This window comes from Mytilus trossulus, chromosome 5 (genome assembly GCF_036588685.1).
Source record: "Mytilus trossulus isolate FHL-02 chromosome 5, PNRI_Mtr1.1.1.hap1, whole genome shotgun sequence".
In the NCBI taxonomy this organism is placed as follows: Eukaryota; Metazoa; Mollusca; class Bivalvia; order Mytilida; family Mytilidae; genus Mytilus; species Mytilus trossulus.
Window position 1 is genome coordinate 7,533,787 of NC_086377.1, and position 21,003 is coordinate 7,554,789.

General features: G+C 32.3%; 1 protein-coding gene across 2 annotated transcripts; it reads right to left on the minus strand.

Annotated features, from left to right (window-relative positions):
• Positions 1–220: 220 nt before the first annotated feature.
• LOC134718495 (baculoviral IAP repeat-containing protein 2-like) lies at positions 221–6,221 on the minus strand. 2 transcript variants are annotated; one of them, XM_063581070.1, is made up of 5 exons: positions 6,065–6,219; positions 4,214–4,760; positions 3,595–3,773; positions 1,463–1,478; positions 221–568 (listed from the first exon to the last, which is right to left on the minus strand). In XM_063581070.1, the coding sequence occupies exons 2-5, from the start codon at positions 4,659–4,661 to the stop codon at positions 327–329; spliced, it is 885 nt and encodes a 294-aa protein (XP_063437140.1). In that variant the 5' UTR covers positions 4,662–4,760; positions 6,065–6,219; the 3' UTR covers positions 221–326. The 2 variants fall into 2 exon arrangements, with proteins under 2 accessions (XP_063437140.1, XP_063437141.1); XM_063581071.1 differs by lacking the exon at positions 1,463–1,478 and having other exon boundaries at positions 456–568; positions 6,065–6,221.
• Between the last annotated feature and the right edge of the window lie 14,782 nt (positions 6,222–21,003).

Sequence of the window (21,003 nt, forward strand, 5' to 3'; positions counted from 1 at the left end):
GATTTTCAACAAAATTTTGAATATCCAACCGACTGCTAGCAGCCGGTTGGATATTGAATATCGAATATCGAATAACGAACCGGCTGCTAACTTCACATACATTGTAACCTTGTCCTTTATCTTTGTAATTTCTGATACATATTTCCCTAAACTTCTTTCTATATTGTTGTAACTTTGATGCTGGCCTTCTTTTTTACATCACAGCAGACATAAGGAAAACTAAACATTTAAAATAGTTTTATTAAATTGTTGACAAATTCAAAGCTATATAATTATTTCTCTTTGTCTTTTTTGTTGAGTACTAGGAATATGCTATGTAAATGTTCTTAAGAGACGTATGTGCGAACGGTATTGTCTATTGGTCCTCTGCAAATAGGGCACCTGTTGTTTTCATGTTTAAGACGAGAACAACAGTCTTGGCATATGGCAAAATGACCACATGGCTGGATTGTTATCTGCAATGGATTTATAAGGCAAACTTTGCACTGTAATCCTGGATTCGATGGTGACTCTGATGAACTCGAATATGAATACGTAGATGCAACGTTATTTGTTCTTTCCGAAGCATCTGAGGAAATAAAATAATGTATATCACTTACTCTTATATTATAAAAGCTTTAAATTCGTTTTTTCTTCCGTACATTTCGATGAGTCATTTATAAAACTTACAACGTGAGCATATTAGTTTGCGTTAAATTTGAAGGAAAGTTTATTTGTACAAACATTGCTTGCATTAAAGAGGGACGAAAGATACCGGGGGGATAGTTAAACTAGGAGATTAAATTCAAAGCGGCAGCGCCATGGCTTAAATTAAAAAGACAAAAATACATTGTAAAATTATAGTACAGAAGAGAAACATTAGAAAACTAAAGACTACGCAACAAGAACCCAACCACGAGGGTGATATCAGGTGCTCTAGAAGAGTAAGCAGATCGTGCTCCAAATGTGACACCCGTCGAGTTGCTGATGTAATTACAAATCTGGTAAAAAAGTTACAATCATGAAAAGAGAAAAGTATTATAGTTACGACATAAGGAACATATCTTATATCATCTGTGAAACAGTTATTCCATAACGTTTAACCAACTCGTGATATGATTCATAAAATTTACGATGGGATGATTTCAACTTCACCATTTTGTATAGTTGATTTAATAGCTTCATTGTGATCATCAATCCTCTATCGAGGAAATCATAATAGGAAAAACTAGGAATATCGTATCATTTGGGAGAAAAATATTCCTTATGCACACGCTGCTCGAATGCTGCTACATAGAAATAGAAAGATTCACTATCAAGAAATGTCAGAAGATTTTGTGGCTAAACATGTGATGTTTTGCTAGATTTTTTATATTTTACATACCAAAACAAATTCAGATTTCACAAATCCTTACTTACGAAAAAGTAGACATTATAACATCTGATAAAAAAAAGTTCTAAACGAAATCTTTTAATTACTCACCATTAATTTCGATACTCTAAAATGAAATAAGTCATTATGTAGTATTTATTTCTAGATAAGGAAAGCGCAAAAAAAAACCAAAACTCAATTTAATGTACGGTTAAAAACGTTTTGAAGACAGATTAAAATTGACACTCCGTTAATTATATGGCCACCATCACGAATTGGTGGATCCAATTGCAAAACCGATGTGTCTTTGACCAAACTAGCTAAGGACATTTTTACCATATGGTAGATTGTGGTTTCTCATTATGTCGTCTAATCTTTTAATTTCGAAACGTGACTTACATGTATTCTCGATTGTGGTTGTTTCTGAGTTTATATTCGCATTACTATAAAACGTGGTACGGTACTTGTCTATCCCAAATTCATGTATTTAGTTTAAATGTTTAATGTTATATTTGTAAATCTCATCAGATTTTGTGGAATGTGTTGACGTCTTTTCTAATATATTTATGTGTTATGGTAAAGAAAATTAATCACCGCCTTCAATTATTAGATTTGATTTCGTTCAACGTAATCAATACGATATTTTACGTTTGAAGTTGGATAAAACACAAACCGGACATAGCTTTATAATATAGTTAATCATGTTAATTGATACCTTAGTTTGCTATTTATGAGTATTGAAATGTGCTTTGTTTTTAAATGCAATTTCAGTATTTAGTTCAAATATATAATCTTCAATCAATCCTAATTTTATCTTATTCATTCTAATGTGACGTCATTTTTCATTTTTTCATGATCTGTTTTACAAATTCAAACGGCGTCATCATTTTTCCGTCATTTTTTATAGTTTCAAATATGACGTCACTTGGCGTTGAGGTTTAAACTTATTCGGATGTGTCTACTTTCAAATGTCTGGTTATGTAATGTATTTCAGTTGTTTTCTGTAATTAGTTTTTAATTTGTTGCCTTTTGTTGGCTGTTGTTCGTGTGATTCTTTGTCAATTGTGTTCTCTAATTTATTTATATTGTAGTCCTGTGGTGTTGTGTTGTCATTTTTTTGTAAATATTTCACATGGCCATAAAAGTGCAAGGTTTGGCATGCCACAAAACCAGGTTCAACCCACCAGTTTTTCCTTTAAAAATGCCCTGTACCAAGTCAGGAATATGACCATTGTTATATTAAAGTTCGTTTCTGTGTGTATTACATTTAACGTTGTGTCGTTTGTTTTCTCGTGTTCTTGAGAGTGTAAATTCACATTGCAATAAGGTGTGTCACGGTACTTGTCAGATTCGTGTTCCGTTTCTGTGTGTTTTACAATTTAATGCTATGTCGTTGTTCTCCTCTCATATTCAATCGTTTCCCTCGGTTTTAGTTTGTTACCCCGATTTTGTTTTTTGTCCATGGATTTATGAGTTTTGAACAGCGGTAAACTACTATTTGATTCAGTTAGATATCTATGTGTAAATATTTTCTTTTGTTTTTTTAAGCTTTTTACACATGTAAACCTACTTCAGTAACTTTTATGACGGAAGAAATTGGGAGATGTAAAAACAAATTCGAGTAACTTAAACGCTTGTGGATATAATTTCCAATCACTCTTTACAGCGTTTCACAAATAAAACATTTGTAGATGTATCCTCTAACCCGAATGAAGTTAAATAATAATTAGTCATATGTAGGAAGTATTTTCCTTTTCGAACCTACTGATTCCTGTTTTTTCATATCTAACATCAATATGGATAACCATGCTAATCTGATGTACAGTAGTTGTCGTTTGTTAATGTAATATATACGTGTTTCTCGTTTCTCGTCGTTTTGTTTATATGGATTAGACCGTTGGTTTTCCCGTTTGAATGGTTTTACACTAGTAATTTTGGGGCCCTTTATAGCTTGTTGTTCGGTGTGAGCCAAGGCTCCGTGTTGAAGGCCGTACTTTAACCTATAATGGTTTAATTTTTAAATTGTTATTTGGATGGAGAGTTGTCTCATTGGCACTCACACCACATCTTCCTATATCTATTGTAGCTTTTAATATACAGCTTATCTCGAATTAAGTGCCAAACGTTTGAAATATTCAATTTGTTTTGTTCAAGACACTTTCTTTGTTAAGCATGAATGGAAGAAAATGACAGGTTGTTTTCCGAGATGGCTAATCGTAGGGCACTCGGAATTTGTAACTTACCTCATCACAGCTTCCAAATCCCTGGAGATGTTCAGATGATTGTATACCTTGTTCTAAAAGATTCATTATAAACGGACATTCTGGTTGCAGCATCATATGTGTTTTGACAGGATCGTCATCCTGTTGCCATCCTCGGTGTATAATTCCACATTCAAAGCAAGCCACGATGTCAGCAAATCCTGTATACATAAACAGACGTTAACACAGTTAATAGCATACTTATATCAAAACTTTAGATACGCATGATAACTGAATGAATGATCTTTCAAATTCTCCTTGATTGGATTACAGGTTAAGTCATTTTAGCAATTAGACTTTAAGATGTAAGCTTTTATTTTCATTACAACGTACATATTCGACATTAAGGTAGTTGAATGACTAAACTATAAAAAAACCATCAGTCTCATGTTGTGATAATTTACAACATGATAAACAACTTTCATATAAATTGAAACTGATATTAAGATTTTAAAGGTAAAAATGAAAATCATTAAACCTTTAATTTTTTTTATGTAATCTTATCTTCATAAGGTGTCTTAAGAATCATGGACAAGATAAATTGTTAATGTAAAAGCATTTCACCTTGCCCATGATGTTTTAAATTTATATTTACATTTACCTTTATAAAAGAAACCTGCCTTAGCAAACATCCATATAGGTAAAACACAGTCTGATATCCAACCAATAAAAGATTGTTCCCTAATACTGTATTTCGAGTATGATCTAAACTTTGCACGTCGAGTACTTCTATTTTCATTTTTGATACCATGTTGTCTTTTTGCATGTTGTGTTAACAGGAATTGTTGTTTCTTTTCACCGTTTGCTTGTTGTGGTGAACTATGACTGTAAACGACTGTTTCGTGTGAATGAAGTATGTTTGAATCAGCACATCCATTTTGAACATAATTGATGTTACTTTCATTATTTGGTACAGGTAAACCTTCCCACTTGCCACTGCTATTAACTTTTGATATAACATCTGTATCAGTAAAATCACTATTTGAAGTGTATATGAAATGCCTACTGAATGGTTCATCATCACTACACTGGATAATCTGATTCATCATTCAATTTTAAACAAGGAAATATGTTGAATTTACTTCCGTGTTTATATATAACACGTATACGACTGATATATTTTTATCTTCCAATAATTATGTGTATATCTAAAACATATGAATACTTGTATTATTCTATTCACATTGTTGATTTCTGTTTTGTAAATACACAAATGCAAACACATATCTACAATACTAGTAATAGGCCAAATAGATAATTCATTACATATCAGATATATTTGAATATGCATTGTTCACTGATATTGTTATTGAAACAAGTTAAATGGAGTGAATCACATTGGATAATATAATATGTCATACATGTTGTAGGAAATATGTTAGGATTAGTTTTCGCGTTATTGAATAGAAGAGTCAAATATAGTGTTTGTATATTGATAATTATATTACAACTAATTGTTATAAATGTATTGTGAGTGAATTTCGTTCCAGAGTTGTTTATAAATAAGCTCGTGAGTAAATAAGGCACAAGGACTAGTATGATTATTTTAGAGAGAAAACAAAAAAACGTAAGGAAAAATAGATGAATTTGAAGGAAAAACGAAAATGACACTATTTGATGTCCCATTTCGTCATAAAGTTATCCAGTATTCAAGTTCTTATAAAACCCTGACTTTCCAGTTTGGAATTTTAAAGGTTCAGGATTAATGGAAACTACCATGATCGTTTACTACTCATGGGGATTATTATTTCAATAGCCAAAGTACGACAGTGTTTGGATGGCAAGAATAATTACATACTAATGTTTCCGTTAAAATTTTCGAAGTTTTCACCTTAACAAATACGGTCATACCGGAAATTTTAAAGCGAAACAGTAAACCTCGACTTTTTTTATTGCTTATATTTCAGGCTTCAAATATGTCCAAACATCGAAATAAATATTTTCGCGTTTTGATACATTTTACAATAATCGTATCAATAAATTTTTGAATGAACAATATAATAATGTGCTTTGTAAAGTTTTTTAAGGCACAGTTGCTATAGTAATTATATTGGGTTAGTCTAATTATATCATCTTAAAATTTTAAATATTTGTAGTAAAGTAAATCAGTTACTGCGTATCAAGGTCGTAACAGTATAAATCATAGACGATATACTTCCCGTGTATTCGGGTCTTCTTTCGTTTGATTCCGTTTAACCTGCCTTTAAATTTAAATATTGTAATACCAAGTGAAATTATATTTGAAATATAATTGAACGCTATATTTAACTCAATGAATAATACAATTCTACGTAACTACAACATTCAATAACATTCATCCGTGTTCACTACCAAGAACTAAATTCCCTGGGTTTCATTTAAAAACGCACACAATACACACCTAATTTCGATAATAAAACTGATAAACTTGATGAAATATATGTGATATCATTTCAATATATATTATACTTACTATGTGTCTTTGCTATTAGCCGGTTTTAATGTAGTCAATAACAATGCGTATATGTGTAAATCCCCTTTAACAAGATATATAAGGATATTATTGTTCGTTTAAAAATAAATACATTTACAAATAGTATTAGAGCGTTACGGGTTTAAAACGTAGTTGTAATGTTAAAATGACACTGATATACAATCAGTTTTGAACTTTTAAAACTATAATTATTTATCTGTCTGATAATTAACATGGTATCAATCCTATATATTCTTCAAACTATTTATTTCGTTATATATATCAATAAGGTCATAAATATATGAATATATTTAACATCTAACCGCTCAAACATGAAAAGATTCATTAGTAACTGAGGATGTATTGCTACCAAACAAATGACGTGATATGTGAACAGAAGGCGTCTTTAATATATTTGGAAACTCAACTAGCTTAAATGCAACAATAATCAGCATAAAAAGTTGAATTTGTATGATAGCGATATTATGAGTCTAGAAGCAGTAAAAAGTTACCAAAGGTACCAATATTATACAGACCTTCTAAAATTCATACTGACCACACGCACGATGAGCGATGAGCGTTACACGGAGAATTAACGCAAAATGGATGATGAATGATGAACGCACGATGCACGATGAATGATAAATACACGATACACGCACGCACGATACACGCACGTTGAATGATTCATTGACGAATGAACAACGAACGCTTTTTACACGATTCTCAAAGCTATTATATTTAGAATAGTATTTTAGATTGATATGCATTGTAATTAAAGGCAATACTTGTAGCTGTTTTGTCGATACCAGCATAATAGATAATATGCTATTTAGCCAGCTCAGATTCAAAAAAATAAATTAAAGTCGGCTATTTTATAGGCACCGGAAATATTTCTGAACTTAGACAGAAGCTTCTTACAATCAAAATATAGTGTCTTGATTTAAGTTCAGCCTGAGAGTTGAAGTTTACGGCAAACGAAGGCGAGACATTGTGTTCCCCGAAACCCTATACTAATTTTATTTCATACAGTTAAAAATCTAAATTCTACTTTTATGCATACAATGTCCGACGCATTATATCTATAGACAATGACTGGTTCTAGAAATTGTTTCAAGTACATGTTTGATATAATTGATTGCAATAAATGAATGATAAAAAAAGTATGTATTTTTATTTTCATGTTATAGAATTTTTCACTTTGACCATGTTGACGGTTTATATGTATATATTAAAAAAAAATAGTAAGCTGTTTTCGTATTCACTACACGCAAAGCAAAAACTATTTGATTCTTTTATGTTAATATGCACTGCAAATTTTCGTAGTTCTGTACATATATACTAATCAACAGGACATATTAGGTTAATTTCCCCAATAAATGAGTAGTTGAACATTATTTAGAACGTGTCGGTTTTTCCTTGATATTGCTGAAAATCAGTAATCCGACTGACACGAGCGAACTGACAAAACAACTGATTAAACAATCATAATCTTTTTTTATGCTCCACCTACGACCATCTTTTCCGTTTTTAGCCACGATATGTCTATGAACCACAAAAGACAAAAAACAGTAGCCTAATGTAGTCGTAATTGCGAGTGGGTATCTTGTCAATCGTACGGTTGTATTATGCGATTACTAATTTGATACGGAAAATGTTTTTTTAAGTAACCAAGGTCTGCATGTCGTTTTTAACTGTTTATATGGGAATTGGTTAAAAAGTCATAGTTCAAAGTCATAAATGATCATATAAATAAGTGTTCCGTGAAAATTATTTTCGAAAATCTAAACTGTTCATAATTCTTTTATGTAATAAACTTATTTTAATAAATTCGGACCTTCCCTTCTCTGATCACCTGCCTGGCTAAAGGTATTAATCCCAAAGGTATTGTGAGGTGACACGTCCAGGTATTCAAGCGATTTCCTGTCGGGTGTATAATATACATCTCTGTCTTGCGTGTCCGATTATGATATACTAGTCAATATTACTAAAACTCATACGCTTGTTAATAAGTAACATTTCTGGTGTAAAGAATATTATTTATAAAAATCTAAATATTTAAAAAAAAAAAAAAATGATAAAATAAAAATCTGTTTACACATTTTTTTCCAAGGGTAAATTCGGGAAAATGTAAGTACTCGTCTCGTTGTCAAAAGTGAAGGACAGTTTGAAACATACAAGCAATATTGATTTAACAAAAATATACGCACTTGTCGACCATTCGTTTATACGCCTGGATAGAAAGTCACGGAACTATAGATAGTTGCAATTTAAAATTATATACCGGCATTTTTACATTGAACATAGAAAGAAACATACATTTTGTTTAAATTGGGTTAAAAAAGTTGTAAATAGACAAGTCCTCGCATGACAACAGTATGTAATCATGGGATATCGATGAACTATTGTATACTAAAAGAAGAAAAAGAGAACCATTTTGAATTAAATACAGGGCGATATGTCACTGGCTTTGGTTCTTCGAAATTATGGACATAGACCAATCACAGATTTCTATTTCAATAAGATTGTTCTCGAACAAAGGAAGGAATTCGTCATCACGGGATTTATTTTCTTTCTTGGTATTTGATAACAGAAAAAAAAATAAACTGCTTGTTCGCTAAATAGGGGCATTCTTGCAATATAAAAGACTTATAGTTATCTTAAAAAAAATAGGGAAAATGACATTAAATTGGTTCTGTCTTTTTTTTTTTTTAATACCGTTAAAGATGTGTGTCTAAGGTGAACGACACAAGAACCCCTTCATACATTTGTACGATAGTATAGCATGTAAACATTCCTTCTCAATATGGTTGTATTGGAAATCTTTTATTACAGATTAGCAACTTATGGTCCGATATGCATGTTATATTTGCCACATGACGCCCATAGTTATTTCTACCATCATCATCGTATTCTTTGATATTGCTGTAAACATCGATGGTTTACACCCAAACAAAATGGGAGTGATGTACCTTCAAAGCTTCCCCGTGTTTAAATATAAACTTGTGAAAGATATAACCGAAATTTCGGTATTGAAGTGAATCTACATCTCACAAACAGGATTTTGAAATATCGATTTTGAGTGATCACCTACCAAACCAATATAAACGTATGGCAAGATATGACCATGCAGGAAAAAGTAAAAACACAAAAATACTAAACTCCGAGGAAAATTCAAAAAGGATAATCCAAAATCAAAAGGCAAAATCGAAAGTCCAAACACATCAAACGAATGGATAACAACTGTCATATTCCTGACTTGGAACAGGCATTTTCTAATGTAGAAAATGGTGGATTGAACCTGGTTTTATAGCTAGCTAAACCTCTCACTTGTATGACAGTCGCATCAAATTCCATTACATTGTCAACGATGTATGAACAAAACAAACATACTCAAAAAGTAAAAATGTCAAAATAGGGGTACAGCAGTCAATAGTGTGTTATTATCTTAATATCACTATAAAAACAACAAATGTAACAAAGAATCAAAAAAAGGCATACATCAAATTTAACATACTCATTATGCTTTTCTTATACCACTTAATTTATCTGTATAAAGTCTGCCCGTAAAGGATAGAAGGTGTTCATTGCTGGTGTAAAATTGCGCGTTTGAAATTCGCACAGGTAGACATAAAAATAATTTTGTCGTTCAAAGTATGAAGGCATACATACATGCATAGTCACGTAAAGTTGATATAACAAACAACAGACTCAACAGTAAATGTAAGAATAATAAATAAAATAATGTGTGGTTCAAAGTATGACGGGATACATACGTATAGTTTCACGTCAAATGTATAACATAGAAAATAGACTTATCAGAAAAAGTATTATTATTGAATAAAATAATTTTGTCACTCATAAAATTGAGAATGGAAATGGGGAATGAGTCAAAGGGACAACAACCCGACCAGATAAAAAACAACAGCAGAAGGTCACCACCAGGTCTGCAATGTAGCGAGAAATTCCTGCACCCGGAGACGTACTTCAGCTGGCCCCCTAAACAAATATATACTGGTTCAGTGATAATGAACGCCATACTTATTTCCAAATTGTAAACAAGAAACTAAAATTAAAATAATACAAGACTAACAAAGGCCAGAGGCTCCTGACTTGGAACATGCGCAAAAATGCGGCGGGGTTAAACATGTTTGTGAGATCTTAACCCTCCCCCTATACCTCTAACCAATGTAGAAAAGTAAACGCATAACAATACGCACATTAAAATTCAGTTCAAGAGAAGTCCGAGTATGTCAATTTCCATAAGTAAAAGTAATTGTAGTAAATGAAATACTTTTGTCGTTCAAAGTATGATGTTTTATATAACCACAGAGTCAATTCAAAAGAATATTTCAAAAGTTGACTTAACAGTACAAGTAATATTAATAAAGACTAATAAAAGAATACTATAACACGTTATTAAGATGATAACCAACGTCAGTACGCAAAATCTATACATCAAGACCATCTTGTATTATTTGTGAAGTTGATACGGAATATTTATCAACGAGTTCTGGGTATCTTCCGATGACCTTTTTTTAGAAAAAGGACGAGACGTTCATTGACATACCCCTTGTTCATCGACTGTCTGCTAGTACACTGGTGACGTTTTACAAAGACTGAATAGGAGCTGCAAGCTCTTGAATACCTAATAAGTTGGGAAATGTATATTCCATATGCAGGTGAAGTTGGTATATTACTACTAAGGTGGGGGAAATCGATAATTTCAAAATTAAAGTCTTCTCGTTTGTCATAGATTATGGTACTGAGATGACTGTGTATGTCAAATTCGAGGTATAAGTCTAAAAATGAGGCGGAGGAAGCCGTGTCTGTGGTCTCTTTAATTTCTAGTTCTGGTGGGTATATTAATGGAACCCAATCAGAAAAGTTCGGATTGTTAATGGAAAGAACATCACCAATATATCTGAAAGTGAAATTAAATAACCTGGCTTCTTTGATCTTCTTGTTTTTAATAAGTGTCTGAAGGAACTCCGATTCATATGAAAATAAGAAGGGATCGGCAAGGAGAGGCGCACAGTTCGTTCCCATTGGAATGCCAACAATTTGTTGAAAATGTCTACCTCTAAATTCAACAAATATATTGTCAATAAGAAACTCTAGCATACTGATCACTTGTTCCTCTGTGTAGTATGTTTTACCCTTTTGTTCCTTATTAACAAAATATGCCTTATGGTATCCCAACGTGATACATTTATAGCGTATGCTACCATTTTTATAATGAAAAGCATTGTGGATTATTTCTTTTAGACGGTTTTTCAATTTCACATGGGGAATGGTTGTAAAAAAATCAAACTAATTTCAGAAAAAGATCGAGATTTAAAATTATCCAGAAGTTCTTTAGAGTTTTTAAGAATCCACATATGATTAATACCACTACGTGAGTAAACAGTTTCACAGTATATCTGAAGACCCTCTTTAACTGCGGACAGAATTTTAGTCAATCTAATGGACAATTCTTTAGTAGAACAAGCAGATGAGCCAGCAATGTACCGTTGTTTGTACAGAATTTTGTGAAGTTTAAGTATCCAATACAAACAAGGTAAGTCCTCCGAATTTAGTTTTCGTTAGACACAAAAGCTCATTACTATCATAAACGTATACGTATATGCATGCAGTTTTAAAATATCAAGAACAAGCGGGCGATGTCGATAGTCCGTTTATTAACTGTGCAGAGTCAGACATGTCACTTGTTCATTCTTGGAAGCCTTTATATTTCCCGTCCGACGATGGGAACTCTTTCTGATTGTGTTGACTACAAATGTTTGTACGGTGATTCTGTCGTTTATTGTTCGCTGGTTTATTGTTCGCTAGCTATAATAATTGTTCGCTAGCTCCTGCCTGGTCTGATTACACGGGGATCCTCCTATCTGTTGTGTTAACGTTGGTCGATTAAGGTTGGATACTATATATATAATAAATGAATTGTTGTTAAAAAAAATTAGAACGAAGAAGTATGTTCTCAAGTGTATTTTGTAAATATTTCATGTAAATAATAAATTTGTCAACTGAGCAATAAATCTAATGTCGGTATTTAAAAGACCGCATACACATTTTGCGTTCGTATACTGGTATAACTTCGTCGTCGTCCGTCATCAGTTTGACCTGTTCGTGGAGCGTTTAAAAAAAATATGGTATACTTTGTGGTTTCCAGTTAATCGCTATTTTGAATACATGTTTTATAGATTCGCAAATGATACTTGTCCACAAATAAACATGTTGAAGCTGGTTACGAGGTAACACACAATCGTAAAATCGTTCTTTAAGTTTTTGAAAGTACGTGTTGAAGTTTTGATAACAAGAAAAAGATGTTGTATGATTAGGGATGAGACAACTCATCGGAAGAAATTAAATGACACAGAAGTTTTCACCATAAGTCACCCCACGGTCTTCAACAGTGAGTAATGAACATACCACAGTCATTATTTCATAAATTATCTCAACCATATGTTAAACAGACAATTTGCAAAAAATTCGTAAGGGTTCCGCGGAACCCATGCAGTGTCTCGCCTGTTCTTTCTGTTAATCGCAGGCTCAACAAAAATTAGGAAATAAATCAAATAAATATTCCTGTTGTTACTATCTTTTGATTGGAAGAAACTTATTACCAAGTTTGGTAAAAACCCAGAACAGTTTATGAATTATAATTTTTTAAAAACTTCTTGATACTATCTTATGATCATAAACAAGCTTCTGTCCAAGTTTGGTAGAAATCCAAGATAGTTAAAGAAACGATTATTAAAATTTCAAAAATTTTAACCACAGAGTGAATATTTGTAGACGCCGCCGCCGCCGAAGCCGACGGAATATAGGATCGCTTAGTCTCGCTTTTTCGACTAAAGTCAAAGACTCGAAAAAAAAACATACAAATCAGATTTCCTTCTGACATACGAGCGCACTATGCTTTTTTTATATACGCCCGTCAACATTTTGACGGGATGTATTATAGTATACAAATGTACGGCGAACGTCCGTCCGCCGGGCGTCCACATGTCGTGTTGCACTGTAACTTGAGAACCGCTTATCCATTTCATGAAACTTAACATAGTTGTTTCTTATGATGGTTTTCGGAATTTACGGTTTTATTGAAACCATATGTGAATGCACGCATCTTTGTAGGAATAAAAAAAAAAAAAAAAAAACACTTCTAAATATATATCTTACATATCGTATATCTTACACAAACATTTTAACAAGCTGACCACACTCTTACTTATAAGTTATCGCACATCAAAGTCCTGCTCATATGGCAAACAATTTTGTTGGGAAAGAAAAAAAACAAAACAGCAAAATTATTTGTCCTTTTTATCATTTTAAATAAGAACAACACACTTAATTATAAATATTTGAAGCATAAATATTTTCGATACAATTGTTTTAAATTACTTAAAATTTAAAGATCGGTGATTGTTTAATCAGTTGTTTGGTTATTTGGCACGTGTCAATCGGTTCATTGATTTTAGGCATATCAAAGAAAAACCGGCACGTGTTTAAATAATGTTGAATATTTCGTTTATTTACGAATATTTTTCTGTAAAATTTAAAATTTATGCATTAAATATCATTCTCTAACATGATATATCAAAATAATACATATAACAACACTCCTTCTAGTCCTTAGTAGCATTGTCAAGGCCTTAGTGAACTAAGAACTCCTTAGTATTGTTTAGACGTACTGAAAACAAACATCCGTCATTCTTTAAAAATCATAGAAGGTTAGCAAATTCATGTAGTCTGTTTCCCGGTCGTTATTGAAATTCTTGACAAAACCTTAATATTTGTATATTCCGAAGGCATATTGAATGTTTTACGGAGTGGACGAACCTAGTTAACAACATACTATGTGAATTTTTTTTTCGGATAATAATCGTTTAGACATACATAAAAACGGTGTCACTGATAGGCAACCATGAACACAATGAAAAATGAATCCGTGAAAGTGTTCCATGTTTATTCCATTCAAATAAAGACTTGTTTTGATAATACCATATTTTAAACTATTTCATAAAAAAACAAAAAGATTATATCTTAACTTGTAAATTAAATTTTTGACATTTAACATTTTAATCCGCAATCCACATTTACCCGACAATCTTGTATATTGTATTTTCTCAATGGAATAACATTACGTGCATGTGACCATCAGAAACTAAGACAAAATATTTATAAAGGTATCAACACTTAAATATTTGAAAATATCTAAGTAGCATTTGAATTGACCAAATAAGCGAAGAATTATAATCTAGCATAGTTCAACCAAGGATTTGTATAGTCTCTTTTAAATAAGATATTGTTAGTGTTGTTGCGACTAAACCAACAACATTGTCGTTACTAAATAAAAAATATAAATCTTTCGCCATCTGATAATGATAGGTTAAACTGTTCATTAAAATGTATAATATTTGTCTTAAAACTACATATAATGGGCATATTAGAATGCCATGAAGTTCATCTTAAATAGTAGAGCTAAAACACATGTCATCTCGTGGACTTCTTTTCTTTCATACTTTCTAATTTCATTTTTTACCCCACATCTAAATTTTGTAAAAGCACTTTTGTTTTTAATTGACAGAATGTTTTTAAAAAATAACAGTTGGCCAACAGTATATTTTTAAGTCCATTTCGCTCAGTGGAATAGAAATTGCAATTTTAACTCTTCTGTCGTAGAAATGTCAATATCATAGTATTGTTTGTACGTACAACATGTATCATTATATCAAAATGTGTAGTCCCAGCCAAGATTCACTGAATAACCACGAAATATTTACAGATGATAAAATATTTACATAAAAAGTCATGAAACTGTATGAACGTTATGTACGATGATGTTATTTTTAAAACTGTTCACAAGAAAGTAAGTATGACTGTAATTTTTATTTAAAGTCGGAACAAATATATATACTTTTACCGTGAGAAAAAAAAAAAGCTTTTGTGAGCTCTATAACCGACTATCATATAAAAACCGCAATGTATGAACTTTACACAATTAGAGATGAACATTTGACAAATGCACGTTATCTGATATACAAAATCATACACGATTGACGAACGCACGATACACGGTTAAGAATGAATGATTGATGAACGGACGATACACGCAAGATACACGGTTAAGAATGAATGATTGATGAGCGCACGATACACGATTAAGAATACACGATGCACGCACGTTACACGGAAAATACACGGAACGATGAATGATGAACGCACGATTGGTACACGCACAATGCACGCACGCAACACGCACGATACACGATGAACGCACGGAATAATGGTCAGTTTGAAATTTAGAAGGTCTGTATTTAGTACGCTAGACGCGCGTTTACTGTACAGAACACTAATCAGTGACGCTCATATCAATACATATTTATAAAGCCAACCAAGTACGAAGTTGAAGAGCACTGAGGATCCAAAATTCCAAAAAATGTGCCAAATACTGTTAAGGTAATATATGCCGTAGAAAAGAAAATCCTTAGTTTTTCGACAAATTCGAACTTTTGGGAACAGGAAATGTATAAATATGGCTACATTATTGATATTCATGTCAACACCAAAGTGTTGACCACTGGGCTGGTGATACCTTCGGGGCCGAAACTTCCACCAGCAGTGGCATCGATCCAGTGATGTAAATAGTTATCAAAGTAATAAAATTGAGAATGGAAATGGGGAATGTGTCAAAGAGACAACAACCCGACCAAATAAAAAAACAACAGCAGAAGGTCACCAACAGGTCTTCAATGTAGCGAGAAATTCCTGCACCCGGAGGCGTCCTTCAGCTGGCCCCTAAACAAATATATACTAGTTCAGTGATAATGAACGCCATACTAATTTCCAAATTGTACACAAGAAACTAATATAAAAATAATACAAGACTAACAAAGGCCAGAGGCTCCTGACTTGGGACAGGCGCACAAATGCGGCGGGGTTTAACATGTTTGTGAGATCTCAACCCTCCCCCTATACCTCCAACCAATGTAGAAAAATAAACGCATAACAATACGCACATTAAAATTCAGTTCAAGAGAAGTCCGAGTCTGATGTCAGAAGATGTAACCAAAGAAAATAAACAAAATGACAATAATACATAAATAACAACAGACTACTAGCAGTTAACTGACATGCCAGCTCCAGACTTCAATTAAACTGACTGAAAGATTATGATTTCATCATATGAACATCAGGCACAATCCTTCCCGTTAGGGGTTTAATATCATACCATCATAACATATATGAGAAGAACATAACCCGTGTCATGCCAACAACTGTTTTTAGAATAAATGTCTTTAGTTCCGACGCAAAGACCTTATCAGTGACTCAATATTAACGCCAAAATATGCAATCTTTAATGACAACAGTATCGTAATTATATCACTTCTTAATCAGTCTATTTAAAGGTTTTGTATGTTTCTGAGGTGAATACTGACACCTTTGTGCTTTATAAAGAATATTTCCATAAAAAATTGGATATGAAATACCTGAACGTATAAAAAGTCTGCATGTTGAGCTATATTTACGAATGATGTCTTTATACCGATGATAAAATTTAGTAAAAGTTTTGACTAGTTTGTGATATCGAAAACCCTGGTGTAATAATTTTTCAGTAATACATAAATTTCTCTCGTTAAAATCTAAAACATTGTTACAAACACGAGCGAATCGTACAAGTTGAGATATATAAACACCGAATGATGGTGACAAGGGAACGTCACCATCTAAAAACGGATAATTAACGATAGGAAATGAAAAATCATCCCTTTGATCATAAATTTTAGTATTCAGCTTTCCGTTAGTGATATAGATATCAAGATCGAGGAAAGGGCAGTGGTCATTATTACTTTTAGCAATAGCTTTATTTAAAGTAAGTTCAGCAGGATAAATTTCATTAATATACATACTGAAGTCGTCATTATTGAGAGCCAAAATATCATCCAAATATCTAAAAGTATTATTAAATTTGTTTATCAGATGTTGTTTTGATGGGTCTTTGCTTATTTTTGTCATAAATTGTAACTCATAACAATACAAAAAAAGGTCCGCAATAAGTGGTGCACAGTTAGTCCCCATTGGAATTCCGATAATCTGACGATATACGAAATCCCCAAAGCGAACAAAAATGTTATCTAGTAAAAATTCAAGGGCATATATAGTATCAAAGCATGTCCAATTAACATAGTTTTTTTGTTTATTGCTACTAAAAAATGACCTAAAAGAGTTTGAACATTTATATTCACATTCTGATTTTTTGAATGCCCATTTAATTAGGTGTGTGAATTTTTTCTTAATGAGAATGTGAGGCAATGTGGTATACAGGGTAGAAAAATCAAAACTTTGAACAGATTCAAAATCACCAATATGAGCATGCAATTTATCAAGTACGTCCAAAGAGTTCTTGACACTCCAAAAGTAATGTATTCCACTATTTTCGAAGGCCTTATTTGAACAATTTATTATAAGGTTTTTAATTGTACCAAGTGTGCTGGTAAGAAGAATAGACAATTTAGTAGTTGAACAATGGCTTGAAGACGAAATAAATCTATATTTGTAAGGGGTTTTGTGTAGCTTTGGAAGCCAATACATAGTTGGGACTTTCATTGTATTTGGCTCTGCTTGTAAAGCGGTGGCTAAAAGTTTATGTTTGTTACAGATTTCGTTTTCTGAAAATGGTGTCAGTTGGAATGTTGGTGAATTGGTGATTTCCTTTTTCAGAACCTCAATGTAAAATGTACGTCAAACAATAATAATATTATTAGCAGCTTTATCGGCCGGGACAAAAACAAATTCCTTGGTTAGTTCTTTTAGTTTACGTTTGATACGAGAAATAGGTTTATTGTGGTTATTGTTAATAGTAAAATGTTCTTTAAAATGTTGAATACGTATATCAACTATCTTCATTACTGAATTAAAAAAAGAGTCCAAAGATTTTTTGTCAGCTTTTTCCCGTTTTATCCATTTCATACAGTAAGTATGGAGTGAGTCGTGGATGATATTACGACACTCATTCCAATTAATAATTGACGGGGGACGATATTTAGGTCCTTTACTGAGGAATGATTTTAATTATCGGTCTTGAACGATGTTAAGATCTCCTGTTATAACATGGGAAATGGGTCAATAAGTATATGCGGAATTACTGCAATTACATGAAGTAGGTGTATTTTCACTGATATAAACATCTTTACACAATTGACTATAATTAAACACAAATTTCCGGGTAGATTTCTTGTAAATATAACAAATAAGAGGTAGCTCAGTATTGTCAAAATAACCAGGAATTTGTTCTTTAACAGAATGGTCGTTAAATATACCGGCAATATTTACAAAATCAAAGCCTTTATTGACATACTTAATTTTAATGAAATGTTTTTTATGATCTTCAGGGCGATCAATTTTGGGAAATAATTTAGAATTACAATATGCCATAATAATTTGAACAATTTCATACTTAGGACTGCTATATGAAATTGTGTTGCAATCCTCCAAAATTTTATTTAACTTATTAACCGGTAACGGTTAACAGATAATGTCTGCCGTTGTTTTTTGAAATAGAAATTAGGTCCGAAATATTGGTATGATTGGCCCGAAATTTTCTTTGATTGCGATTTGTTCTACGACCGTGAGAACGGTTTTTACGAACAGTTTTAGAAACTATATCCAAAACGTTAACGGAATTGGTTCTAGATATATTACCAATTCCCATGATATTATCATTTAGACCGAGAGGGTAAACTGTCTGTAATTTTTTAATCCAATTTAATTCAATTATTTTCCGTGATCGTATAAACTTTGAATGCGATTCACCAGGCTGCTTATTTACTACTTCTAAAGGTTGAACTGCTAAATATTTAAACGGATGGTTGTGCTTCTTAAGGTGTTGGTAAATGATACTTTTGAATTTATTTGGTCTTTTAAAACGATACAGATGTTCTTGAGTGCGTTTAGATAAATATCGTCTAGTTTCTCCTACGTACTGAATACCACACCCCGGTTTGTTTCATGTGAGTAAATAAATAATACTGTTTGTTTTTCAAGTTATATCAGTTTCAAAAGTTAAAGAAAATGTGCGACCATTAAACGTGGACCTTACCGTATTGTTGGTGGAAAGACGGGGATATGTAAGTCATTTTTTGGCATGACACTTATCGATAGAAGGGTAACCACGATTTTTATTGTTAAAAATGTTAGCGATGGTAGTATTTTTAGATAACCGATTTTGAAGATTGAGACGTGTAGATACCCTTTGAACAAGTTTAGTTTTTAGTATTTTATAATTAAGTACGCGAGACGCACGCTTCGTCTATATAAGACTCATCAGTGACGCTCATATCAAAATAATTATAAAGCCAAACCAGTAAGAAGTTGAAGAGCATCGATGATCCAAAATTCTAAAAAGTTGTGCCAAAATACGGCTAAGGTAGTCTATTCCTGGGATAAAAAAAGTTCTAGTTTTTCGAAAAATTCAAAGTTTTGTAAACAGTAAATTTATAAAAATGACCACATAATTGATATTCATGTTAACACCGAAGTGCTGACTACTGTGTGGTAATACCCTCGGGGACGAAACGTCCACCAGCAGTGGCATCGACCCAGTGGTGTAAATAGTTATCAAAGGTACCAGGATTATAGTAAGGTACGCCAGACGCGCGTTTCGTGAACATGAGACTAATCCGTGACGCTCATATAAAATATTTATTAAGCCAAACAAGTACGAAGTTGAAGAGCATTGAGGATCCAAAATTACAAAAGTGGTGCCAAATACGTCTAAGGTTATCTTTTTCTTGGATAAGAACACCTTTTTTTTTCTCGAAAAATTAAAAGTTTTGTAAACAGTAAATTTACTAAAATAACCACATTATTGATATTCATATCAACACCGAAATGCTGACTACTGAGCTGGTTATACCCTCGGGGACGAAACGTTCACCAGCAATGGCATTAACCCAGTGATGTAAATAGTTATCAAAGTTACCAGGATTATAATTAAGTAAGCCAGACGGGCGTTTCGTCTACATAAGACTCATCAGTGACGCTAATATCAAAATAATTATAAAGCCAAATAAGCACATTGATACCTTCAAGTTATTTACAAACATTTCAACATTTGAAATGGAATATCAATCAGTTAATGTTTATTATCACAACATTTAGGCAGATTTAAGTAGACTCTGTCATACTATATAAAACATATCGAAAACACGATTTAAACTCAAAGATAAAATGACTTCTAGTATGTTTTTAGTTCTTTCCACTTTTCTGTGGAAAGACCTATTGTTTTTCTTCTTCTTCGTCTGATTATTATTATTTTTTTTCTTTTTCCGCCACTTTTTTCTAGAGGTGCTTTTTGTTTCGCAAGATGTCGCTTAGATGTTTTGCGTATAATATCGAACAGATATCATGATTTTAAAACTGACCCTGTTAAGCCGAACACTTTTTATTGTAAAAGTCATCTCCACAAACACTGTTTTTCTTGTGTACAAATCTCCTTTCCAACCGTTAAAGATAACAACAAAATTATTTCACAAATATGCTGGTTATATCCTAAAAATATTAACAATAATTTTGACCGAAGCGGTCCGGAAACTCCATATCAGGGTTATTTCCCATTCAGTTTTAATAATAAGTAAAATTTAATTGTAAGCGGTAAACCATAAGTGATAGAGACCTAGGTTATTTTGATTTGAGCTCCTTGGTCCAAAAAAAAAGAGAAAAATGGTAAAGGTCAAAGGTCAAGGTCATTTCTAGATTTGGATTTTGGCTTATTTTCACCTCTTTTAAAACACGATATAAGATATGGACAACATATTTTACTTAATTGTTTTTTGCGACATGTCGTAACACATACATATTGGTTTGAATGGCACGCTTACTTCAAAATTGAGTTTTCCTCCTCTTTTATTTAAAAATATGCATGTGGTGATATAACT